A 25,751-nucleotide genomic window follows, 5' to 3' on the forward strand; every position below is an offset into this window, starting at 1 on the left:
TATTATTGCAGTTATGCAAACTCCGTGTTCGGTTGTGCGTGTTCCTCCGCTGTCTGTCTGTCAGACTGTTCCTCAGTAAATCTCAGTTCAAAACTGTAAGGTTGTATTTCTTCGTCAAAATCGAAAAGCTTGTCCTCTAACTCTGTGAAGTCAGACCTGTCCGTCATATTGCTCCGGCTAGCCAAGGTAGGTTCCGTGATATTTGTATGCTAACTTTATCATATTCCCTGAATGGGTGATTCCGGGTGCGGCAGACGTCCCGTGACGTCAATGGACGTGTTTGCTTTGAGAAGTTTTGCCCCACATACATAATTAAGCGTTTAATCCAAATAAGATCAACTGAAAAAAGTGCGACAGTGCTCCTACTGTATATAGTGTGTGAATTCTCATTCAATAGACAATTCATGCTGTAGCCGAACACAAGTTTTGTGTCAGGTGGAACATTACGATACAGCCCTCCTAGATATTTACCTGATCTGGATATTCTTTGTGCCCTGTTGTGAGTTGCATTGAACCAAAATACCAAAAAAAGAGCAGCCTCGTAAGCAGATGGAATGGTTTATTTGACTGAATAAATTCCAAAGCTTTCTCCAGTGAATATTGCACTTATTTGGGCATTTAAATCATCTCAATGCATTGCAATGTTTTTCACTGTGCATGCCTGTTTTGTTCATTTGGATATGATTAGAAATAGGATTCATTCAAATATCACAATTTCAACACATTTCAAACTCTATTCTTAGTTATTTACATTTTTTTATTATTCTTTTAAATGACAGTGATTAGATTAAAACCGTGATGATTTCACCAGTTACACCATAACTGAATGAAAGATTCTCAAGAGGACTAAAGGTCCTAATAAGCCATTTAAAAAAAACAAAAACAAAAATGTACCAGATTACACAATTCTGACAATTTTAGTTGACTCATGCATGAGCAGGTCTTTTGTCTTAGAGGTACATGTGTCTGTTTGACATCTTGCTAAATCCGCCGTTATAATAGCAGTCTGACAAGGGGCAAACGCAGTTGGCTTCAAAGGGAATGGAAGACTACATTCTAATTGGTTTACCGCATGTTAAGCCCAAGTCTATGAATTAATGAAGCCACTAAGTCCAGCGCATTTTAACCCTTCAGCTTACATTACATTACATTATTGGCATTTGGCAGACGCTCTTATCCAGAGCGACGTACAGTTGATTCGACAAAACAGGAGACAATCCTCCCCTGGAGCAATGCAGGGTTAAGGGCCTTGCTCAAGGACCCAACGGCTGTGCAGATCTTATTGTGGCTACACCGGGATTAGAACCACTGACCTTGCGTGTCCCAGTCATTTACCTTAACCACTACGCTACAGGCCGCCCCACAAACTTACTTTGTGCTTGGACTACCTGCTGTGTAACTAGCAGAAGTGCATCTGATCATGCCCTACTGTAACGTACTGTACTGTAACTGTAACTGTGCGTGCTGGACTTTAGACTATGAAGATAGAGTCCTTTCTAAACCAAGGAACACCCATAATAATGTCTCCATGTTTCCTATTGTATGTTGTATGGCTTGAAATCAGCTTAGTGGGAGACTTCCCACGATAAGAGAAGCATTCAGAAATATATAATAGATTTTTGTGAGACACATTGCTGTGTGCAAATTGATATGGATTGAAAACTTGATGAACTTTATGAAGATTTTTCCACAGAGAAGGAAAGTATAATTTTTCTCAAAATACAGTTAGGTGCTGTAGTATTCTCCAGAAGTGCAGTAGATTTGTGCATGAGGACACAGGTTATTATGGCGCACAGTAAAATGTGTTACTTCAACTCGAACAGTACAAATGAGTCCAACAGGACCCTATGCACTCTGTAAGTGCTGATTTAACACTGAACATTTTACTGTGCACAGGACTGATTCCGGGTGCGGCAGGCTTTTCTGATTGGAGGTAAGAGGCTGAGAATGAGAGACAGAGAACCACTCATATTATAAAGATGGAGCGACACTGTAGTGGTCATCTCGCTCGTAGCTGATTGGGTCCAGCTGTTGGACGATGAAACTGGCAATCTCCTGGGTCCCCGCAGCGACAACCCGGCGGGACATGAGGTCCAGGGGTCCCCCTGGGACAAGAAGACAAAAAGACGGATTGGTCAGGATCCCATGTAAACCTCGCTTAGCTTCGCTGCTCTCAGAGAAGCCTCTGGAAATCCCCATCTCTGAGTGGTGGAGAACAGCTGACCACATGACCTGCACCATCCCAACAGTGCCCCATTGTACCAACTGGCACGGGCAAGGGTTAGACTGTTTAGCTGATGGTACATTAGCTGGTGTTTTTTTAAATTCTGGCTGCAATACACATGTATCTAATGAAGGTACTGTAGCTAACGCAATTACCAATAAAAAGCCATGGTTTACACAGACAAGTCACACTTGTTTTTAGGCACTTCATATAAAGGTGAAAACAAAAAAAACAACTACCATATAATTCTCGATTATGCAACCGGGTGATTCAAGATGAGTACTTATTTATTTTAGAATTGCAGTACACATCCTGTCCATGGATATTTGTGTAAATACTCTGAGCAGCTGAGATTAGGTTATTTAAGAGCATCAAAACCATGGCTCACAGTCAATACCCTCCAAACCAACAGTTGCACAGTGCAGTCCGTAAGTATTTAGGCATTCAACAAACAGTTGAAATAAAACAATCACTATGTGGGGGAATTACGGATAATTCCTACATGGTTCACTCAGTATGGATGTAAAAACCCTCAAATTAAAGCTGAAAGTCTGCACTTTAACCACATAGTGTTATATTTCAACTGCTTGTTTGCCGGAGTATAGAAGAAATACTGTGTCAGTGTCCAAATACTTACGGACTGCATTGTATGCTGCAACTGCCTAATGTTATGGGTGGATTTCAATGAATTTTCTTTTAATTATTACATCAGAAAGCCATTACTTTGGAAGGGGGTTAATTTGATTCACACACATTTTACCCTATGCTGGTGAAACCTACCTGAAGTGTCAATCACCACTCCCCCAGCCTCCCGAATGATGACCGCAGCTGCTGCAATGTCCCAGCAGTGCAGTCCGTACTGGTAATAGGCATCAGCTGCTCCAGTGGCTATGTAGCACAGCGCCAGTGTGGAGCTGCCTATTATCCGCACCCTGTGAGACAAAAGAGCTTATAGCACGCTTCCCCCCACCTTACCTTGCCCACTGACCTAGTCCAATCCTGAATACTGGCTTAGTGTAAACCATTCAAACTGCCTGAACCCTTCATCTGTCCTGTTTATTTCTTCCACTGCCCCAGAGATGGCAGGTTTGATTACCAGGTGCTACACTGCCATTCCACAATTGAGCGTGGTTCTTAACCAGGATTACGACAGTAAATATCCAGCTGCATACTAGAACTGTATGTAAAGAATGTATGCTGTGCAAATAACTCTGAATAAGTGCCTCTACTAAGTATAGAAAATGTACATATACTTTGGTTTATTTCCAGTGTCAACTCAGTGGGACATGATCATTAGTACACACATTGTTGGCTAACATAGCATCGTCTTCCACCGGCAGTGTCTCTCCTTCCCCCTAGGCTATTATTGAGGAATTAAGACTCCAGATTCCCTTCTTGGATTATTGCGACTGGACGGCCTTACCCATGAGTAGGTGCACTCAAAAATTTCTCAATGTTCCCGGAAAAGATCTTGAGTGTTTTGGGGTCTCTCTTTGCTCCTATTTCTGTTAAAATCAGGGCCTTGGACACATCTATAAAAAACAAGCAGAAGTCATACAGGGACAACAGCAGTCTGTCACGGACACTCAATTTTCACAATTCTTTCACAAGTGTTTTTACTGCTAAATAAACAGTAAGGGAAATCAAATGTGGGATTCTATTTCAAATGTTTTTATTTTTTGTGCATTGCCAGTCAGGGGTGCCAATAATTCTGGAGCTCACTGTATCAGACCTGGGTCGTTGTTTTGGATTCAATTACTTTTTATGCTCGATTAATCTTGCCTGGTGCAAGTGAGACAACCAAGAGGACCAGAAGGCAGGGTTTGCACTTTTTGAGTGTATTTCATTGGTTCTAATACACAAGTAAAGCTAATCCAAATAAATTATGTATTTGACCCAGGTCTGCAACATATCCCCTCATGCAGAGGCATTCAGCTGTAAATTCTCTTTTCAGGGAAAATGCTATAGTCTTGGCTTTTGCATTTCAAACAAAACTTCAGAAATGCAGCCAGCAAGCAGTGCGCAAGCACAGCCAGTAGAGGGCAAGCAAGAGCTGAGAGATACTGGCCTTCCATTATGGTATTTTGTATTACTTCAAAATACAGGCTACTCTTTTACTCAGCAGAATATTGTGTTTTAATTTATATGAAGCCACAGTTGACCTGTCCTGAAGTGGTATACAAATACAGTCATCTTGTTACTTGTTTACCTGCTTGGTAAATATTCACCATCTACTTTGAAAAGTACATAATAATGTATGATGAAAGTGTGATTTCATTGCAGGCCACTGCAATAAACCAAAAATCAAAACGATAAATGGGTTTCTCTTAGCACTGTTCTAATAATATGACAATTAGTTGAGCAAAACCTACACTAACCTTTTTCCTTTGATACCTGAAGTCTGAGACCATTGCAAAAGGCCCCATGGCCTTTCCTAGCAGTGTATAAGGTCTCTTCAAAGCAATGGTAAATGACTCCAAATTCAAGCTAAAAATAAGAAATTAAACAAATAAGCAGATTACAGAAAAGAAATCGAATTTACAAATGATTTAATGGTGATTAAATTAATAATCCAGTAAAAGAATTTTTCAAACACGAGCATAAAAACAGATAGTAGTGGTTCAGATTTATTTTGAAATTAGCAGGTGATTAAATTCAATAATGTATTAATCTGTCATTAATGAGATAATTACAAACACTTCCATATTTAGATACAGCAATTGACATTTGATATTAACTTGCTAGCTGCGGCCAATTTCTACTTAAAATTCATTTCCATGTAAGTTTTAGTATTGGTTAAAAGAAAAACTGGGTAATACCTTCATAAGTAACAAGCAAATATGCTACAGCACATGCTTCTTTTAAGCATCCTTAGTTGATGGTTCTCAGCCATCTTAATACATAGCCATAGTTAGGCATACCCCATGAATAGCTTTTTTTTTGTTTATTCAATAAGACAAGATATATTCTGTTATGTGCATGCGTCTTGCTAACAAGGCAGCATAGCCCTGAGCCAAACTCAGTCGGTCATTCTGTAACCATGCTGTTAGTCAAATATAAAGATATGCAGTGGCAAGACCTAAAAAAAACAGAGACCACCGTAGCAGTTTTAATAAGGTGAATTTACCTCTTTTCTCACAGAAAATCCAATGCTTACAGCCACCATGGGAAAACTACAAACAAAAGCAAAATATATGTATTCTACAAGGGTTGGTTTCCATAAGGGTCATACATGAGACATACACTCACCGGGCACTTTATTAGGCAGACCTGTACACCAGCTTGTTAATGCAAATATTTAATTAGCCAATCATGTGGCAGCAGCTAAGTGCATAAAAGCATGCAGATATGGTCAAGAGATTCAGCTGCTTTTAGACCAAATGTCAGAATGGGGAAGAAATGTGATCTAAGTGACTTTGACCTTGGAATGATCATTGGTGCCAGACAGGTTTGAATATCTCAGAAACTGCTGATCTCTTGGGATTTTTACGCACAACAGTCTCTAGAGTTTACAGAGAATGGTGTGAAAAACAATAAACATCCAGTAAGCAGCAGTTCAGTGGGTAGAAACGCGTTGTTAAGAGAGAGGTCAGAGGAGAATGGCCAGATTGGTCTAAGCTGACAGGAAGATGACAGTTACGCAAATAACCGCACATTACAACAGTGGTATGCAGATGAGCATCTCTGAAAACACAGCACGTCAAACCTCTTAAGTGGATAGGCTACAGCAGCAGAAGACCAATAAGGCAGTTTCAGTGAGCTCATAAACTGACTGAATTGTACTGTGAATATTTGAAAATATTATTTTTTTAATTTTGTTGTATTTGGTTATTTGTCTAATTTGTTGATTCCTTCTTTGATGTTTATGTTTTCATTTTAAACTCGGCACACTTGTAAAAGAGGCCACTTGTCTCTCAATGTGTCCATTCTGAATCTAAATAACGGTTGAATAAAAGCTACACTCAAAAACCCCTAATGACAAGTGAAAACATTTGCTAATTCATTAAATATCTAAAACTGAAATATCTTGGGACTTAGTAGCTATACTACTTAAATAGTTTGATAGCTATATACACTCTCAGAAATAAAGGTACAGTGAATGCCTTTTGCTAGTGTTCAAGAAGTCAGGTCAGTGATACCTTATAGCTGCCTAATATAAATTGCAGCTTGGGAAAACTTTCAGTTTAAATCTAAATAAAGTTGTTATTGCAAGTGAACAAACAAATGAGCCAAACAAACAAATCTTTTGAACGAATTGAGCCAAAAGAACAAGAGTTCCCATCACTACATAACGAAAGTCAAAGTCGAGGAGAATGACCCAGGGTCAAACAAGTGAAATGCACTGGGGCAATTGGAACAAAGGGTTAAGGCAAGAAACCGAGTCGAATAGAAAGTGGTCAAATGGTCAAACAAAAAAATCCATTCAGCTAACAAATATAAAAATGGCAAGACGAGAACCGAGCGTCAAACAAAATAAGGTCTAACACGGAAAGTCAACCAAGTAATCTCAAACCACAAATCCGCAAGCAAAGTTAGAGGAATTCTTATCTCTACTAGTGAAAGGCAAAAACAGTGGCTTTTTCAAACAGAGGAACTGGAGGTAGAAATGGCCAATCTGGGGCAAATAGGATGGAAATCAAAGATAGTCACGTGAGCAGCAAAGGTAAGCAAATGTAACTCAATACAAATGTGCAAGTATTTTCTTTTTTGATCATTTATTCTAGCCTGTTTCAGTTTGTCATTGACTAGCTCAGTCACTGGAATTCCAAACATACCATAATTCAGTCACTGCAAACCTTTAAATTAATATCTTTAAGAGTCATGCAAAACACATGCAATGCAATATAACTGTCAGCAATAATTCACACAGACATATCCCACTGTACCTGTGGACAAAATTACACGTTCCATCAATGGGATCAATTATCCAGGTGGGGCTTTCTGTTAGAATGCATTTTTCTCCAGCAGCAGAAGACTCCTCACCAATGAATCTACATGACAGAAGACACATCATAAAAAGATGATATAATCTCTCCTCTTGGAGAATGTTTAATGTTTATAATCAATAAACATTACTTCAACTTCAACCAAGGTTATTTACATTGGCCAAGCCAGGGTTCAATGTCAAAGATCTAAAGGTCCCATATTGTGGAATATGATATTTCCCTTGCTATGTGGATTATGAAGGAGTCGGAGCTATGAAAACACTGTGAAAGTATCAAAATGCACAGTCCCCAAATGAATCCACAAAATTTGTATGATGAAACTGTTCATTTAAACGAGTCGTTGGAAGCTCTGTGAATTATGACATCAGAACAATACACTCATTTGCTTCAGCATGGCCTTGTAGCCACAACAAATTTAAGAGCCCAGCAGAGAAGGCGTTCAATTCATTAGAGCTTGTCAGCCAATCAAAACAGAGGTTCATTAATATCATTGAGCCTTAAAAACAGAGTCACTAAAACAGCCTGGTCATGAGAGGTGCTGGAGAATGGACATGTAAAACTCAATAGAGAGATTATATTTAGCGCTTAAAACCACACAAACATCTTCTTATGGACCTAAAATAAAGCACTGGAAAGGTGTGCAATATGGGACTTTTAAACCTGCACCCCTCCGGTAAAAAGAGCAGGTCGCAAGCCAGCAAATCATCGCAGAAAAAGCATGAGTGAAACAAAATATCAATGTTGCTAATATCAATGCTTAAAGCGGAGCTACTTCACACACCTGTGTGAGGGGAACCTCTCTCGGAGGGTGGAGATGATCAGTTCTTCTACCTGATTGTCGGCCTCTGTCACCAAGTCGGCTGGTGTGCTCTTGGTGCTCACACGCTTTTCCTGTTTAACAGCATCCCTGACCATCTGGAAGAATGAAAAAATGGTTTAATTCATTCTGATACACACTAGATATTATCCCAGGTTTTAACTTGTTTCTCTGCAAAAACACCATCAATTAACAAAAAACATAACAATAAAATACAAGAAATTATAACAATACAACAAGCTCATATAGTGCTCTTCATACATACAGTGGTGTGAAAAAGTGTTTGCCCCCTTCCTGATTTCTTTTTTTTTTATTTTATTATTATTATTTTTTTGCATGTTTGTCACACTTAAATGTTTCAGATCATCAAACAAATTAAAATACACCAGTAAGACAACACAAGTAAACACAAAATGCAGTTTTTAAATGAAGGTTTTTATTATTAAGGGAGAAAAAAAATCCTAACCTACATGCCCCCCCCACACCCAGGCTTGGTTACTGCCACACCTGTTCTCAATTAAGAAATCACTTAAATAGGACCTGCCTGACAAAGTGAAGTAGACCAAATGATCCTCAAAAGCTAGACATCATGCCGAGATCTAAAGAAATTCAGGAACAAATGAGAAAGAAAGTAATTGAGATCTATCAGTCTGGAAAAGGTTATAAAGCCATTTCTAAAGCTTTGGGACTCCAGCGAACCACAGTGAGAGCCATTATCTACAAATGGCGAAAACATGGAACAGTGGTGAACCTTCCCAGGAGTGGCCGGCTGACCAAAATTACCCCAAGAGCGCAGCGACGACTCAAAAGACCCCACAACAACATCCAAAGAACTGCAGGCCTCACTTGCCTCAGTTAAGGTCAGTGTTCATGACTCCACCATAAGAAAGAGACTGGGCAAAAATGGCCTGCATGGCAGAGTTCCAAGACGAAAACCACTGCTGAGCAAAAAGAACATTCTCAATTTTGCCAGAAAACATCTTGATGTTCCCCAAGACTTTTGGGAAAATACTCTGTGGTCTGACGAGACAAAAGTTGAACTTTTTGGAAGGTGTGTCCCATTACATCTGGCGTAAAAGTAACACCGCATTTCAGAAAAAGAACATCATACCAACAGTAAAATATGGTGGTGGTAGTGTGATGGTCTGGGGCTGTTTTGCTGCTTCAGGACCTGGAAGACTTGCTGTGATAAATGGAACCATGAATTCTGCTGTCTACCAAAAAATCCTGAAGGAGAATGTCCGGCCTTCTGTTCGTGACCTCAAGCTGAAACGAACTTGGGTTCTGCAGCAGGACAATGATCCAAAACACACCAGCAAGTCCACCTCTGAATGGCTGAAGAAAAACAAAATGAAGACTTTGGAGTGGCCTAGTCAAAGTCCTGACCTGAATCCTATTGAGATGCTGTGGCATGACCTTAAAAAGGCGGTTCATGCTCGAAAACCCTCCAATGTGGCTGAATTACAACAATTCTGCAAAGATGAGTGGGCCAAAATTCTTCCACAGCGCTGTAAGAGACTCATTGCAAGTTATCGCAAACGCTTGATTGCAGTTGTTGCTGCTTAGGGTGGCCCGACCAGTTATTAGGTTTAGGGGGCAATCACTTTTTCACACAGGGCCATGTAGGTTTGGATTTTTTTTCTCCCTTAATAATAAAAACCTTCATTTATAAACTGCATTTTGTGTTTACTTGTGTTGTCTTTGACTAATATTTAAATTTGTTTGATGATCTGAAACATTTAAGTGTGACAAACATGCATCACACCACTGTACATTCCACTCCAAAAGTATTGGAACAGCAAGGTCAATTATTTTGTTTTTGATATACAATGAAGACAATTGAGTTTGGGGTCAAAAGATGTACATGAGATGACAGATCCGAATTTCAGCTTTTGTTTCGTGGTATTTGTATCTCGATTTGTTAAACAACTTAGAACATATCACCTTTTGTATCAGACCACCCTATTTTTAGGTGAGAAAAAGTATTGAAGAGCAGAGAGCTGTCTTTGGATGAAAAGCAAGCCATTTTGAAGCTTAGAAAATAGTGGAAATAGTGGAATGTCCTAAAAAAGAAAGAAACCGCTGGTGTACTGAGCAATAGACTTCGAACAGGTCTACCAGGGAAAACAACAGCAGTTGATGACAGAAACATTGTGAGAGCTGTGAAGAAAAACCCCAAAACAGCCATCCAAAGTGTGGAAAAGAAGGGACCTGCTAATGACATACAAAACGAACAAGCTCATCTGTGAAGTATGGTGGAGGAAGTGTCATAGTTTAGGCTTGCATAGCTGCTTTTGGAGAGGCTGTACTAATCTTTACTAATGATGTAACTCATGACGGTAGTAGCAGGATGAATTCAGAGGTCTACAAAAACATTTTGTATTCTAACAGAGAAATGCATCTAAACTAATTGGGAGGAACTTCATCATGCAGCAAGACAATGACCCAAAACACTGACAACACAACAAAGGAATTCATTAGGGTTTAGACTGGCCAAGTCAATTACCAGGCATTAACCCAATTGAGCATGCAATTCACCTCCTGAAGAGGAGATTGAAGGGAAACCCCCCCTGAAACAAACAGTAACTGAAAGAGGCTATAGTAAAAACCTGGAAAAGCATCACAAAAGAAGAATGCAACAGTTTGGTGATGTCAATGGGTCGCAGGCTTGATGCAATGATTTTAAGCAAGATATATGCTACCAAATATTATGTTTTATTTACTTTCATTTACTTAAATACTCTCTGTTCCAATACATTTGCTCACCTAAAAATTGGGTGTTCTGATACCAAAGGTGCTATGTTCTAAGTAGTTTAACACATCTAGGTGCAAGTACCAGGAAATAAAAGCTGAAATTCTGAACTCTTGCCTTGTGTTCATATTTATCTCAACCCTAAATGTATTCAGTGTATTGCAAAAACAAAGGAATTGGCTTTGCTGTTCTATGAGGGGACTGATCATCCCAATGTGCTTTACAAGAAAATGTCCACTAAGTCCACTAAAAGTTCAAACTAAAGCACACAAAAACTTTTGAAAGCCATTTGAATTACCATTACCATTTTGCAAGGAAAAAAAAGTATTCACCACTGTGTTAATGTGACCATCCATCCACAGTTCAGTATTCAATATAAACGTATTATTATTGATTTAGAAAATTGGCATCAAAGAGGATGTCCAATAATGAAAACTTATGTAATTGAATCATTAAATGGATATGTGAACACAATAGATCTGGAATGTAATGCACCTTAAATTGTGATGAAGGTCTGATAATCTCAATGTAACTGTTATTAAACAGTAGCAGTTCGGGTCGGAATACATTACAGTGGTCTGCCAGACCACTAAGCACTGATGTCTATTTCGAAGAATCTCACTCACAAAAACTATACAATATAGATAAGGTAGGGTGCCTATAGCGGTCATCTTAACCATCATTAAGCTGAAGGCTACTGGGTTCGAAGAGACGATAAAGTTACGTAATGCACTCTCTGAAAAATCATTTTCACTAGTAATGGGCCTGCTGAATTTTTAAATACATGAAATAAAAAATGCGTAAGCTAATGAGGCCAGACAGATTTTATAACGGCATATATGCTTATTTGGGGTTGGCGACGATGTAGGCTATTGTAAGATTAAAACAAATAATAGAATAAGGTAGGCAACGAGAATACACGGTAGCAAATGTATTTTAAATGGGAAGGGCGAATACTGTAGCTGGCTTAGACTGGATTACAAGTAGGTTCCTTGCTGTTAATGGTTGGGGAATTACAATAATTTCAACCATTATTAGAACGTAACCTTCCTCAAAATAGCATACAAGGACTAAGTTACTGATGAAATGTAGCTCAGTTCTGCGGACTAATGCGTAGCCTACGCCCAACCGCGTTTAAAACACTTGACCGGAATACAATAGCAACACAGGCAAAATATTCATGTGAAACAGAACAATCACACTTTATTCTTGTAACTACAATACCTGTCCAGCCCTACGTGCTATCTGAACAGCAACGTCCATACATTCTTGCCAGCACTTGTCGCTCTCCATTGAGGTCATGACTTCATTAAAGGTACAGCAATCTTCCAAGAAAACATCAGGCGAAAAATTTCGTCAAGTATTAAAGAGCATTCTGAAATATTTTCTTGTGAGCGCGTTCCTTTTTACCCCTGCTTCGCTGCCCTATCTTATGTTGTTTGGGTACACCTTTAGTTCTGCGCTTCTTCGCTGTAGCTACTGTCGAGTAAAACAGCTAGCAGCGAGCAGATCTCGCCCGAGTGTAACGTTACACGACTCTATCTCCATGCGCCAAGCGGAGCATGTCGCGCGGCCTGCGACAGCTATGACCTTTGGTACTTACATTGCTTTAATTTGAGATACAATTATTATTATTTTCAGACGGGACGTAATCACTAATTATTTTGGATTTCACCTTTGCTCGATAAGAAATGTGTGATTATATATCCAAGAATAATAATAATAACTCTCACGGTAAAATTCGAATTAGTCTAATATCATTGCAAACGCAAAAATCTAATTATAACAAATTTTAAACAAAACATATTTATTGAATTTATCCCGCAACTACATTTTGATGTTCAGTTTCTTAAAATCAATTTAAAGCAACACAGCACAAAAAATACGCACATATAATCCCAGAAGAGGGCGCCAAAGTATAATTTATACTCCTACTCGAGTTAAAATAGGATGAGTTTTTGAACCAACCAATGTAACGGCAATAATTACAATTTAAGCAATCCGGTTGTTTTGAATGATACATCATTTTGTTGACCTTATTTCGAAGAAAATAAATGTATTAATGAATTACATTTTCAGAGCAAATGCGCTTGCACTTTCTAAGAAATAGGCCAGGCTATTTCGGATCTATAGCGGTTGGCTGAGCAGTCATTTTTAAACTTAAAAACACATTGTATGTTGCCCCTTGAAACTTCAGTTTGAAATGGTGCGTGATACTGTATATCTATGTATATTTATGTCGTGCATCTGCATTACATTTATGTTACCTGTTTCCCTCCTGAGCGACAAAATGACATAAGTAACAACAAAAATCCAATCCCTTGGATGCGACTTTTTGTCTGGAGCGCAACAAGTTAGGTAACACCAATAGCGTAGAGCAGTGAACATCATATTGCTGCGTGGGGCATAGAGTACAGAGTTTTATATGTTAGTGAACACAAATTTGTAGCCTACACACACCCACACATATTTTTTTTAGAAGCCAACCGTATTTCAAAGGTAGCCATGTTTCTTCAACTTTTCCATGATTTAGGATGACCTGAATTCTGGGTTATTATCCGAGATATAAATACGCTTTAATCATTTGGATGTCTTTATAATCCGGTTTTCTATCATCCAAATACTAATTCCGATAATGCAGTTCGAGGCTTCAATTGTGATAGCCACTATAGACGAGACAAAGGGTTTTTTGAGCATCACTTTCAAGCTTGCTAAATGTACCATTTGAATATTTAAACTGGGAGAGCCGTTTGATAATGTGACCATTCATAAGACCTGCTTATAGAGCCACAGACAAAGGCACATCTCTTTGAACAACCCGAATTTAGCAGTTCTTTTTTATTATTTATTTATTTATTTATTTATTTATTTATTTATTTATTTATTTATCCATCCATCCAGGGAGATTCACAGAGAATTCATGCATGCCAAAAACCTATTGTACAAAGGAGACAGGATACATGTTATTTTGCGGTCATGACAGTTTTGAATGGCAGAAGGGCCTTTGCAATTTTGCTCGTTTTATCAGTCAGCTGCGTTTTCATCTTTTGTGAGTATTTGATATATTTTATCGTAATTCTTCAGTGCTCTTGGCCAGAGACAAAACATGTGGAACGCGGGGAGGGTGTCCCGACTCTTAACGCGTTGTTCCTGTCGGATACGCACCTCCTTGGAGCAATCAGCGGACACTGGTTCGATAAACTCAGAAGGTAGGTTGTTTGGAATGAAAACAGGTGTTAACTCCTATTATATGTGAACCAGACTTAGCTTGTAAGTCTTTGGGGAGAATGAGGCTCGTCACACCCAGACCAGTGATTTGTAAATAGTTTAGGGTCTAATTTGTTGTGCCACATTATTTCCTTGGGTTTGTGTTTTCCCAGAGAATAAGCCCTGGTGCCCTTCTTGTAGGCTATTATTGATATTCATAGTTGTACTTGGAATATGTTTGCCTGAAGAATTAAGACTAATCTCCTTAGATTGTTCAATCAATACAGGTTAAATGCAGAGAATATCATTATAGAATAAACACTGCTAGTGCATGAATTAGTTATTTTGTAGCCCTCTGTCCCAATAAATGGGTGTCAGGATGAAGCAATGCTGTTACTGCTAGGGATTTACAATGCATCCATCATCTCTATATTTCAATATTTATCTTTGGTTGATTGTTTTATCCTCTCTTCAGTGTACAGTAACACCAGTGAAGCTTTGCTAATACCTTGCCAATATTTGATATTATGATTATATATAATATTATATGATATTGATAAGTGAGCATAACCATTTCTTGTCAGCCCGTGGTTGGTATTTGTGGGTGAGGATATGTGTGTAAGTTATGGGCAGGAATTTTGATGAAGGAATCAGCAGTAAACGTGATGTGCTAGCGGTGGTGCCCATGTCTGTTATTACATTTTAGTCATTTGGCAGACGCTTTTAATCCAAAGCGACTGCAAAGTGCATAGGTTCTTCCACAAGTTAAAGCATCAGTTAAGGCATCGTTATTGCCTCTCCTCTTGTTCCGTCTTTGCACTGTTGTCTGTTTTAATCTCATTGATTCATCACTTATTAGCTTTACTACCATGTTTGATAATCAACTCAAAGTATAGGCACATAAAACGAAAAACCCAAACTGTGTCAATATTCCTGTCCGCCCTGCCCAAAGTACAACACATTTAGCATGGATTGAACAAATGTTTTGGTGGCGGCTACAAATAGGCAGAGTCTAAACCAAATCAAGAAATCCAGAATTAAAATGCAGTCTGGATGCAGTCGGAAATGGTGGACTGATGAGAAGTGACTGGCTATGTATTAATGTCAGTAGACAATCAGGGTATGTGTAAGATGACCCAGGTTATGTTGTTTATATTTTGGGCATTTAAGAGAAGCAACACATGTAGCTTATGTTCTTTCTGCGTATAGTCAATTTATACCTTTGGATATGCAGTGAATATTTACTGAAGCCATTCAGGTTAAATGCCTTTCTCAAGAGCACATTCGCAGCCACCTGGAATTCAAACATGCAGCCTTAGTCACATGCTCAGTTAATTTGTTGGAATAGTGAATGGAATAGCTCCATAATACCTCTGGTTGATCTGCAAACCTTACAGAAGGACTACATCTACTCTCCCTTTCGCAACCTTGAGACATCTGGCTCTCCCTTCGCTGTGTGGTGGTATGCCCACAGCAGTGGACTGAACTTCCCACATCAGTCGGGCAGCAGAATTTGTGTTTTCTGCTCTTTTTTGCAGCTGTTTTGCAGTGATGTGTGGGTTCTTCTGAGCATTTCTCACCATGTCTCAGGCCATTCTATGTGATATCATTCTTGGTCTTCCAGACCTTATCTTGATTTCAACGGTTCCATTAATATTCTATTTTCTATGTATAGGTATAGGTAGTCTGAAACATTGAGAGATTTTTGTAGTCTTCTCCTTCTTAGTGGAAATGAACCATCTTCATTCTGAAATACTTGGACCACTGTTTATAGGAACCCATTGTTGTTAACAGCAGAAAGAACAGTGGAAGGAATGCATACTTAAGAATACAGAGTTCAGCCCTGTAATTATACTCACCTGACTCAGTGAAGCCCTATCAAGTACATCACCTGGGTCTGGGCTATTTAAAAAAAAAACCAAACAAACAATAATCCAAAAGGGTTCCCAAAATGTTTGAACAGGGCCCCTTTCTTTTTTTTTAATAATTCATAAACCATAAAAAATAAAAAAATCTTAAAATTTGCAGAAAGGTGTCGTGTTTAACTCTACCATTTAGAGTTCAGTTTTGTGTTGTATCTCGTACAGATTTATTGTAACACACATTTAAACCAGGGGTGCCCAAGTCTTTGCACACCACTGTATTAACTGTTTAACCCATTATTTTGCATTGCTCTTTTACGCTATTATTTTGCATACTGTTTTATACTTTTTCCCTGCACTAAGGAAGTGATTGAGTACACCTGACAAATCAGAAACAGCTGAGAAGCCAACTGTCCAATTACCCCTAAAATGGGGGGGACTATGTATAAAAAGGGATGTAATACCTACACGGATCACCCAATATGAATGTAAGTACCCTTAACATAAAGGTGACAGTCTGCACTTTAACCGCATAATAATAATAATTATTCATTATTTAATTTCAAATCCAATGTGCTGGATTACACAACCAAAAGAACAGAAATTGTAGAACTGTCCAAATGTTTAGGGACTGCACTGCATGTTGCACAGAAACTTGCTAGTCTGGGAATGCTGTCAGCCTGTCACTGTTGCTCACATAATTCAGGTGGATAACTTTGTTATCTTATATTTTAAGTTCCTCTGGATAAGCACAGCTAAGTGAATCATTGTAAAGATGACGGATAGCTCTGTGTTGTTCCACAGGGAATGGCAGATGGAAAGGGCCTTTCAGACAGCACTGTCGCTGCTGCAACCAGAAGTGGTTTTCATTTTAGGGGACGTCTTCGATGAGGGCAAGTGCAGCTCTGCCAAGGTACAGTTTGTGGTCATGCTCTATAGCACACAGATTATACTGTAAAGCATATTTGAGATACAATGAAAAAAATAGCAGAGGAAACCCCCTAAATTATATTTTTTCAACTTGAAATTGTTTCTTCATGCAAAATAGATTTTGGGTTTAAAATTAAATGAAGCTGCTTTATTTTAGGGGTTTAGTGAAGGCGGGTCATTTTTTACCCTTTGGACAAGGGGAGTATACAGCATGTTAAGACTACACAAGGGTTAAAATCCATTAGGAGAGGAAAGTTACAACTCATAAGCTGTCTTCCCTAGGACAAAATATTGAATGTGCCACCAAGACCTGCAAAGTCCAGCCCAGTATGTAATGCTACTGTATGTGGCATTATAGTTTTTTTTGCATGAAATGGCAATCAAGTTGAAGCTTTTTTTATTATTTGTATATCATTTAAAAAGTGAATCAGAAGATTAGTCAAGCCTAATTTACCTTTACCTTTAATGTTTTAGAATGTGAATCATTGATGCTTTTTACTTGAGAGTACGACTGAACAGGGGTGTCGATAGAGTTTGTGATGACCTGTGCTCTCTGGTGCCCCCTGGATGAGGACACCAGAACTGCCCCCTCAGCAGGACTGGGAGGATGATGTCCGGCGCTTTCAGTGGATTTTCCGTCACCCTAACGACACAGAGTTGATCGTCCTCATTGGAAACCATGACGTTGGCTTCCATTTTGAGTAAGTTCAAAGGCCGTAGAAGGAGATAATTGCAGGAAATTCAATTAATTGTAACTAGATTTCCTAGACCATTTGGCCCACATCAGCTCCCTGTCCTTTTCCTAGCATAGCTGAAAATCACTTCTGGATGAATATACAGTTAGGTCCGGAAATATTTGGACAGTGACACAATTTTCATAATTTTGGCCCTGTACGCTACCACAATGGATTTGAAATTAAATAATCGAGATGCAATTGAAGTGCCGACTTTCAGCTTTAATTTGAGGGTATTTACATCAAAATTGGAGGAAGGGTTTAGGAATTGCAGCAATTTTCATACATAGTCCCCTCATTTCAAGGGACCTAAAGTAATTGGACAATTGACTCAAAAGCTGTTTCATGAGCAGGTGTGGGCTATTCCCTTGTTATTATTTGTTAATTAAGCAGGTAAAAGGTCTGGAGTTGATTTCAGGTGTGGCATTTTCATTTGGAAGCTGTTGCTGTGAATCCACAACATGCGGTCAAAGGAGCAAGGAGCAGTGCAAGTGAAACAGGCCATCCTTAGGCTGCGAAAAAAGAAAAAATCCATCAGAGAGATAGCAGAAACATCAGGAGTGGCCAAATCAACAGTTTGGTACATTCTGAGAAAAAAGGAACGCACTGGTGAACTCGGCAACACAAAAAGGCCCGGACGTCCACGGAAGACAACAGCGGTTGATGATCGCAGGATCCTTTCCATGGTAAAGAAGAACCCTTTCACAACATCTAGTGAAGTGAAGAAGACTCTCCAGGAAGTAGGCGTATCATTATCCAAGTCTACCATAAGGAGAAGACTTCACGAGAGCAAATACAGAGGGTTCACCACAAGGTGCAAACCATTCATTTGCCAGAACACATCTAAAAAAGCCAGCCCAGTTCTGGAACAGCATTCTTTGGACAGATGAAACTAAGATCAACCTGTACCAGAATGATGGGAAGAGAAAAGTATGGAGAAGGCTTGGAACGGCTCATGATCCGAAGCACACCACATCATCTGTAAAACATGGTGGAGGCAGTGTGATGGCATGGGCATGCATGGCTTCCAATGGCACTGGGTCACTAGTGTTTATTGATGATATGACAGAAGACGGAAGCAGCCGCATGAATTCTGAAGTCTATAGGAACATTCTGTCTGCTCACATTCAGCCAAATTCAGCAAAGTTGATTGGACGGCGCTTCACAGTACAGATGGACAATGACCCAAAACATACTGCGAAAGCAACCCAGGAGTTTTTCAAGGTAAAGAAGTGGAATATTCTACAATGGCCGAGTCAATCACCTGATCTCAATCCGATTGAGCATGCATTCCACTTGCTTAAGACAAAACTTAAGGCAGAAAGACCTGCAAACAAACAACAACTGAAGACAGCTGCAGTCAAGGCCTGGCAAAGCATCACAAAGGAGGAAACCCAACGTTTGGTCATGTCCATGGGTTCCAGACTTCAGGCAGTCATCGCCTGCAAAGGATTCTCAACAAAGTATTAAGAATGAACATTTTATTTATGATTATATTCATTTGTCCAATTACTTTAGGTCCCTTGAAATGAGGGGACTATGTATGAAAATTGTTGCAATTCCTAAACCCTTCCTTCAATTTTGATGTAAATACCCTCAAATTAAAGCTGAAAGTCTGCACTTCAATTGCATCTCGATTATTTAATTTCAAATCCATTGTGGTAGCGTACAGGGCCAAAATTATGAAATTTGTGTCACTGTCCAAATATTTCCGGACCTAACTGTAACTTTGCTTCCGGGTCTTGTACATGTATGGGGTTGGATGAAGAGAGGGCCAAGCACATTCCCACTGCAATGACTCGAGTATAAAGGTCCATGTGCAGGTCAAAGTTGATCCACCAACTATTTCCAAAATATACAGAGATACATCAGTGCATTATGGGGCATTTGTAACCTTAATGAATGAAAGCAGGACTGGAAAACCTTTTTTTTGGTGTTTTGAGGAGGCGTATTGTTCCTCAGGCCTCAGTGAGGGTGATGGTAGACACTTATTATACATTACATTACATTATTGGCATTTGGCAGACGCTCTTATCCAGAGGGACGTACAGTTGATTAGACTAAGCAGGAGACAATCCTCCCCTGGATCAATTCAGGGTTAAGGGCCTGCCTTGCTCAAGGGCCCAACGGCTGTGGGGATCTTATTGTGGCTACACTGGGATTCGAACCACCGACCTTGCGTGTCCCAGTCCTTTACCTTAACCACTACACTACAGGCCGCCCTATACCTGTTATACTTACAGCTGTCCCTCTCTTCTTTGGCAGGATGAATTGGGAAAAGCTACAGCGGTTTGAGAAGGTCTTCAATGCCAACTCTGCCAGAATCATCACAAGGAAACGCGTTAAGTGAGGGGATTTAACTCCCAAATAGAATACCCTTTTGCCTTTGAGTTTTGGCCCCAAAAGACCTGTTTGGGCTTAAAGAAATGGGAGTTGAAAAGTGGGTTTTTGAAAGGAGAAACAGACTCTATACAGTATATTACATTACATTATGTTACATTAATGGCATTTGGCAGATGCGCTTATCCAGAGCGACGTACAGTTGATTAGACTAAGCCAGAGACAATCCTCCCCTGGAGCAATGCAGGGTTAAGGACCTTGCTCAAGGGCCCAACGGCTGTGCGGATCTTATTGTGGCTACACTGGGGATTGAACCGGCGACCTTGCGGGTCCCTGTCATTTACCTTAACCACTACACTACAGGCCACCCAAGTATACGGTATGGGAGGGATTCAGTAGGCGGCGGTGGCAGTGTTCATTGCTCAAGCGAGTCCAGTTAGCCGTCTCAGCCCCCATGGCATGCTCTCTGCTCAAGCGTATGATTGGGTCTCCTTCGCACCCACTCTGCACGTGTGTGATTTGTGGGCACAGTGTGAAATGCTGGTTGGCACCGCTTGTTTTGGTGAATAATTATGAGCTGCCCAGCTGCCCATTCCAAATTTGAGTGGGATTAGAGAGGCTAATGTCAAAAAATTTAAAGAAAATCCAGCTACGTAGTCCTTGTGATATCAAGGAATAACTGCTGTGGTGTGGTTTCTGTTGTCACTTCGCTCAGCTTTCTGCTGGTGAACAGCGTGGCGATGGATGGGGACGGTTGCCCAATCTGCGATGCTGTTGAGAACGAGCTCTTCCGGCTGTCTGAAGCACTCAACTGCTCGAAGCGGGTAGCCTTCTCTCTCCTTCTCTCGCTTGCCGTACCCACACATGAACACACATCCATACACAAAAGCATACGGCCCACAATAACCAGGGTGCTGTGGTTTTGAATTTTTTTTTACCTATTCTGAGGTCAGTGGATTTCTCTCTGGTTGGAATTAAATACCTTCTTATGAGTCAGAAATCCACCATCTGTCCTCTAGTATAATATGTAACAAGGAAATGCATTTACAAACTGTGCTTTAATTTAATCCAGATTTTAATAATCTGGGTATTACAGTTGAATGTTTCTCAGTGTATTTTACCCTCTTAAAAACACCAAAAGTAAGGAGGTAGACACTGGACCTTTTCCTGATTCAATAGTTTTAGTATTGGGAGCAGAATGTTTCCTTTAGTTTTTGCTGATATGATATTTGCAGCTCATAGACATGTTTTGTTTTGTCGTATATCATAATTGCTCTCCAAACAATAAGTGCTTACAGTAGATAGATCTCATATCAAGCATAGGATAATGACTGCTTGGGGTTTTGTTCAGAATGTTTTGTTCTTTATTACAATGGCTGTTAGTGTCCTTCTTTGTCTCCCCTGTAAAAAATGTCAAGCTGAGCTATGAATTAGTGTTGAAATGTCCTTCTGATAATACCTACTTATGACCAATATTTACAAATTAAGCTGTCCCTGAACAAAATTTAATTCCACAATGACCATCAACAGTTATCCTAAGTGCGGTTGAATTATGTATACAATGACATCATTAACAACTTTATGTTTCCTGATTCATGTATCTGTCCACTGTACAGCACAGTACAAGTAGACATAACAGTACTACTGCACACAGCTGTGTGTGTATTTTTCTTTAAAATGAGTTTTTGTAGTTCTTTCTCATTGTATTGCGTATCCTCAACTTGAAATATAAAAGTGTAAATGAGACTTGTGAATTTGACTTGCAGTCAAAACCAAGGAAGAAGCACTGTAGTGACACGCCACCATTTTCCTCCACACCACCCATTATCCTGCAGGTATGAGAACAGCTGGCAGTGCAATATTTGGAGAATGACACATTCTTTTTGTTGCTTTGGCTCTGTACTCCAGCACATTGGATTGGAAATGAAACAATACATGTTAGGTTAACAGTGCCGACTGTCACTGTTGGGCCCTTGAGCGAGGCCCTTAACCCTGCATTGCTCCAGGGGAGGATTGTCTCCTGCTTAGTCTAATCAACTGTACGTCGCTCTGGATAAGAGCGTCTGCCAAATGCCAATAATGTAATGTAATGTTAGGTATATTCAGTCGCTTCCTTGGTGCAGGTATGAGAAAGTTTTCAGTATCTAGGACCAGAGTTGTCCCAATGAAAGTCAAGGTAGCCATTTTGAGGCTGAGAAATAATTGGTGTCGCTGTCCAAATACTTATGGACTGCAGTCTGTGCGCATGTGTGAATGAAAAATGTAAAAGTAAAAAGATTTGGCATAATTTCAGTGAATATTGAAATAGACATTTAGCTAAGAACTCCAGGAAACTCATTATTTTCAGACACATTATGAGAGTAGGTGGAGTAAGTGAATGTCTATTCTTGGCATTTCAATGAGTTCGCTGTTAGTGCTTTGATGCAACACACTCTCTTGCCCTTTGAAATGGACAAGTGTGACCTTCCTCCTGGCAGCATTACCCTCTCTACCGCACCAGTGATGTGAACTGCACAGGGCATGACGCGGCTCCTCCAGAAAAGCGTCATCTACAGTTCACCGAGCAGTATGACGTGCTGTCTCAGGCGGCCTCTCACAAGGTGGGTGGCCAGAAGAGATGCCCAGTTGATTACTTCACTGTGCAAATGCTTTAAATCAGGGGTGTCAAACTCCAGTCCTGGAGGGCCTTTAATTTCTTTGGTGTTTCTGCACAAGTGAATGAAGTTTCTCATTGGCTGCAGACACTGCGGCCCTACCGGACAGTAGATCTCCAGGAACAGGAGTGGGATGCTCTGCTTTCAACAGACAAATCTTTAGACAGTGGCTGCTGGCGGTGGTGCGCTACACACTGACATGCACGTGCTTGCACACACACTAGTACTCACCTCCAACCTCTATACTTACAAAGGAAATGCAAAGCAATGTGAATATTAAAATAAAGTTTACTGGAGTTGACAATAATCTTAACCTTGGAGGCTTAATAAACGATATAGGGTTAATATAGCAATGAAAAACAAGGAAATAGTAAGCATGTGGTCCCAGTTAGCCTACTTGACGCCTGATGTTGGTTGTACGTAATACGTAATAACTATAAGTAAAATGAAACATTATAAAGAAAACGCTAGGTCTGAAGTTGTTCTTACGTGAAAAATTTTCAAGAATTACAATGACATAAATGTGTAATAAATTAGTTTGAGGTGTGTTTTATACCCCTTTTCCAGTTACTGTGGTGGTTCCAGCCCTGGCTTATCCTAAGTGGCCACACCCACAGTGGATGTGAAGTCATCCATTGGGACAAGTACCTGGAAATCAGCGTCCCCTCTTTCAGCTGGCGAAACAGAAATGACCCCAGTTTCATTCTGGTAAAGTCAGGCCACTGTTATAAATAGGGTCAGCAGAATATGGTTAAATGTATTAATTTGTAGTTTACCATATGAGTGTAAAGCTGAAATGCTTTTCTGAAATTTAGCTTCAGGAATTTTTCACAGTCCTGATGGTTGCTAATGATACAAGTTGGCCTTTTGAGGCAAATTCTAATCAGCTCTGTGTATCTGGCTATAAGTCTATCCTGATAAAAGTGTCATTGTCAGTAATACACATGATATCACAACCATTAAATCAAGTCTTTTAGGTGAATAAATAAATTAAATCTCGAACACCTGCTGTAATATCATGGAGCGCTGAGGAGCAGTGGAGTGAACGAACCGGTTCTTCCTTTCATTTCTCCTGCCCCAGGGTACATTCTCCTCGGCCAACTTCCTCCTGTCCAAGTGCTTCCTCCCAGAAGAGAGCAGTGTCATAGCCATCTATTGTGCCTCTGGCATGGCCGTGCCACTTCTGGTCCTGCTTCACTTCTACCTGTTCAAGGGTTCACTGTAGTTCACCAGCGCACTGGTCTGACCTCCCACGCCCATACATGTACTCTATTACCACTCTATTACCACTCTATTATACTTCTGCGTCGAATCTACGCGGAGGTTATGATGTAACCGCGTTCCCGTACACCGTAGGCTATGCAGAGTCTACTACACATAGTTACATTTCTGGGGAGGTGCACGTCAGGCTACGACGTAGGGAATGCGGCTACGCGTAGGGTAGGCCGTAGCCTCTGCGTAGATTCGACGCAGAAGTATAAATCAGGCTTAACCGGTTCATTTACAGAAATTTGTCATCTGTAGTCCCTGGCCTATGATGTTTTGGCTAAGGGAAGAAACCAGAGGAGAACCCAGAACCTGGCTAGCCACTGTGTCGCCCGTAACATGCAAGCAGTGCAATCTGTACGAACTTGGACAGTGATACAATTTCTGTTATCTGGGCTTTGTACTCCACCACATCGGATTTGAAAATAATTAATATGAGGTTAAAGTGTACTGTCAGCTTCAATTTGAGGGTATACACATCCATATTGGGTGATCTGTGTAGGATTCACAGCCCTTTTTATACATCAAAATGCTTAGCATAACATACATTATAGCCATACATACGTGCAGTACTCCTTGCAGGTGGGCAAAGGAAAATCTCACCAATAGCAGGGCATGAGGAGCCATGGGGCAATTATGTCTCATGTAGCATTATGACTCATCAGATATGGGCTTCATTAATATACATAACCAGCATTTCGCCTTTTACATGTAATATGTTTTTCTCCCTGTGCTGCTAATGGAGCTGTAAAATAAACTTTGTTGTGCAGCTGATGAAGGCACCAGACGCTCACTACAGCCATTGTATAATGAAATAAATTCATGAAGAAAATCAAGGCAATGAAGTAAACTTGAAGCAATACACATTTGTTTCTGTTATTACAGTCCAAAATTAATGTAAAGCTAGCACAGCAGAACTGTGGGCTATAATGTTAACGATTAAAGCAATGGAGAACAAAATGCTTATTGATTCTCTTGTTTCTACAGGTTTTTCTTGCTATTCTCAAATGCCCACAATACCATATTTTTTTGTACTTCTGCAGAATCTAGCTGATACTGAGACAATCTTATATATTTCTGCCTGTGCAACTGTGGCTTCTAAGCAACCAAGATAAGTATAAATCTCATTTATTTGCATCATTCTACACATAGTTATGTTAGTGTGTGTTTGTATACATAATCACTTTTCATAGATATGCATACATGGAGGCACACACATATAACTATGTATAATTGTACATACACACTCAATGATCACGTTATTGGGTAGACCTGTTCGCCAGTTTGTTAAAGCAAATATTTAATCAGCCAATCATGTGTAACTAAATTAATAAAAGCATGCAGTCGTGGTCAAGAGGTTTAGCTGTTTTTCAGACCAAATGTCAGAATGGGGAAGAAATGTGATCTAAGTGACTTTGACTGTGGAATGATTGTTGGTGCCAGACAGGGTGGTTTGAGTATCTCAGAAACTGCGGATCTCCTGGGATTTTCGCGCAACAGTATCTAGAGTTTGCAGAGAATGGTGCGAAAAACAATAAACATCCAGTGAGCAGAAGTTGTGCGGGCAGAAACGTGTTGTTAATGAGAGAGATCAGAGGAGAAGGGCCAGACTGGTTGAAGCTGACAGGAAGGTGACAGTAACGCAAATAACCACACATCACAACAGTGGTATGCAGAAGAGCATCTCTGAACACACAATGCATCAAACCTCTAAGCGGATAGGCTACAGCAGCAACTTAATAAGTCTAATAAATACCTAATAAAATGCTCACTGAGTGTATATTTATATAGATAAATTTACAGGTACATATATTTATATAGATATGCACATATGTACTTTCCTGCACGTACATAATGCATCTCTGAGCATAACAATGTTTATATTATGTACACATGCATGCGTGCGCACACACACACACACACACACACACACACACACACTCACTTATACTTCTCAGATGAACATATCCTGTTAAAACAACACCAGGTTGCGATTTGGACTTTGATGAGTTTCCAATG

The 25,751-nt window shown here is 39.9% G+C and overlaps 2 protein-coding genes across 3 annotated transcripts; one reads left to right on the forward strand and one right to left on the reverse strand.

The window, feature by feature from the left end:
- Positions 1-542: 542 nt before the first annotated feature.
- On the reverse strand, positions 543-12,272 carry impa2 (inositol monophosphatase 2). Its single transcript, XM_061239166.1, has 8 exons — positions 11,964-12,272; positions 7,952-8,085; positions 7,111-7,215; positions 5,352-5,397; positions 4,603-4,711; positions 3,648-3,756; positions 3,005-3,156; positions 543-2,105 (listed from the first exon to the last, which is right to left on the reverse strand). The coding sequence occupies exons 1-8, from the start codon at positions 12,039-12,041 to the stop codon at positions 1,972-1,974; spliced, it is 867 nt and encodes a 288-aa protein (XP_061095150.1). The 5' UTR covers positions 12,042-12,272; the 3' UTR covers positions 543-1,971.
- Positions 12,273-13,646: 1,374 nt separating this feature from the next.
- mppe1 (metallophosphoesterase 1) lies at positions 13,647-24,698 on the forward strand. 2 transcript variants are annotated; one of them, XM_061239708.1, is made up of 9 exons: positions 13,647-13,948; positions 16,613-16,721; positions 17,333-17,439; positions 19,738-19,818; positions 20,528-20,636; positions 21,579-21,647; positions 22,290-22,412; positions 23,034-23,174; positions 23,548-24,698. In XM_061239708.1, exons 1-9 carry the CDS (start codon positions 13,716-13,718, stop codon positions 23,689-23,691), a joined length of 1,116 nt encoding a protein of 371 aa, XP_061095692.1. In that variant the 5' UTR covers positions 13,647-13,715; the 3' UTR covers positions 23,692-24,698. The 2 variants fall into 2 exon arrangements, with proteins under 2 accessions (XP_061095692.1, XP_061095693.1); XM_061239709.1 differs by having other exon boundaries at positions 17,336-17,439.
- Positions 24,699-25,751: the final 1,053 nt, after the last annotated feature.

This window comes from Conger conger, chromosome 4, assembly GCF_963514075.1.
Source record: "Conger conger chromosome 4, fConCon1.1, whole genome shotgun sequence".
Taxonomy (NCBI): domain Eukaryota; kingdom Metazoa; phylum Chordata; class Actinopteri; order Anguilliformes; family Congridae; genus Conger; species Conger conger.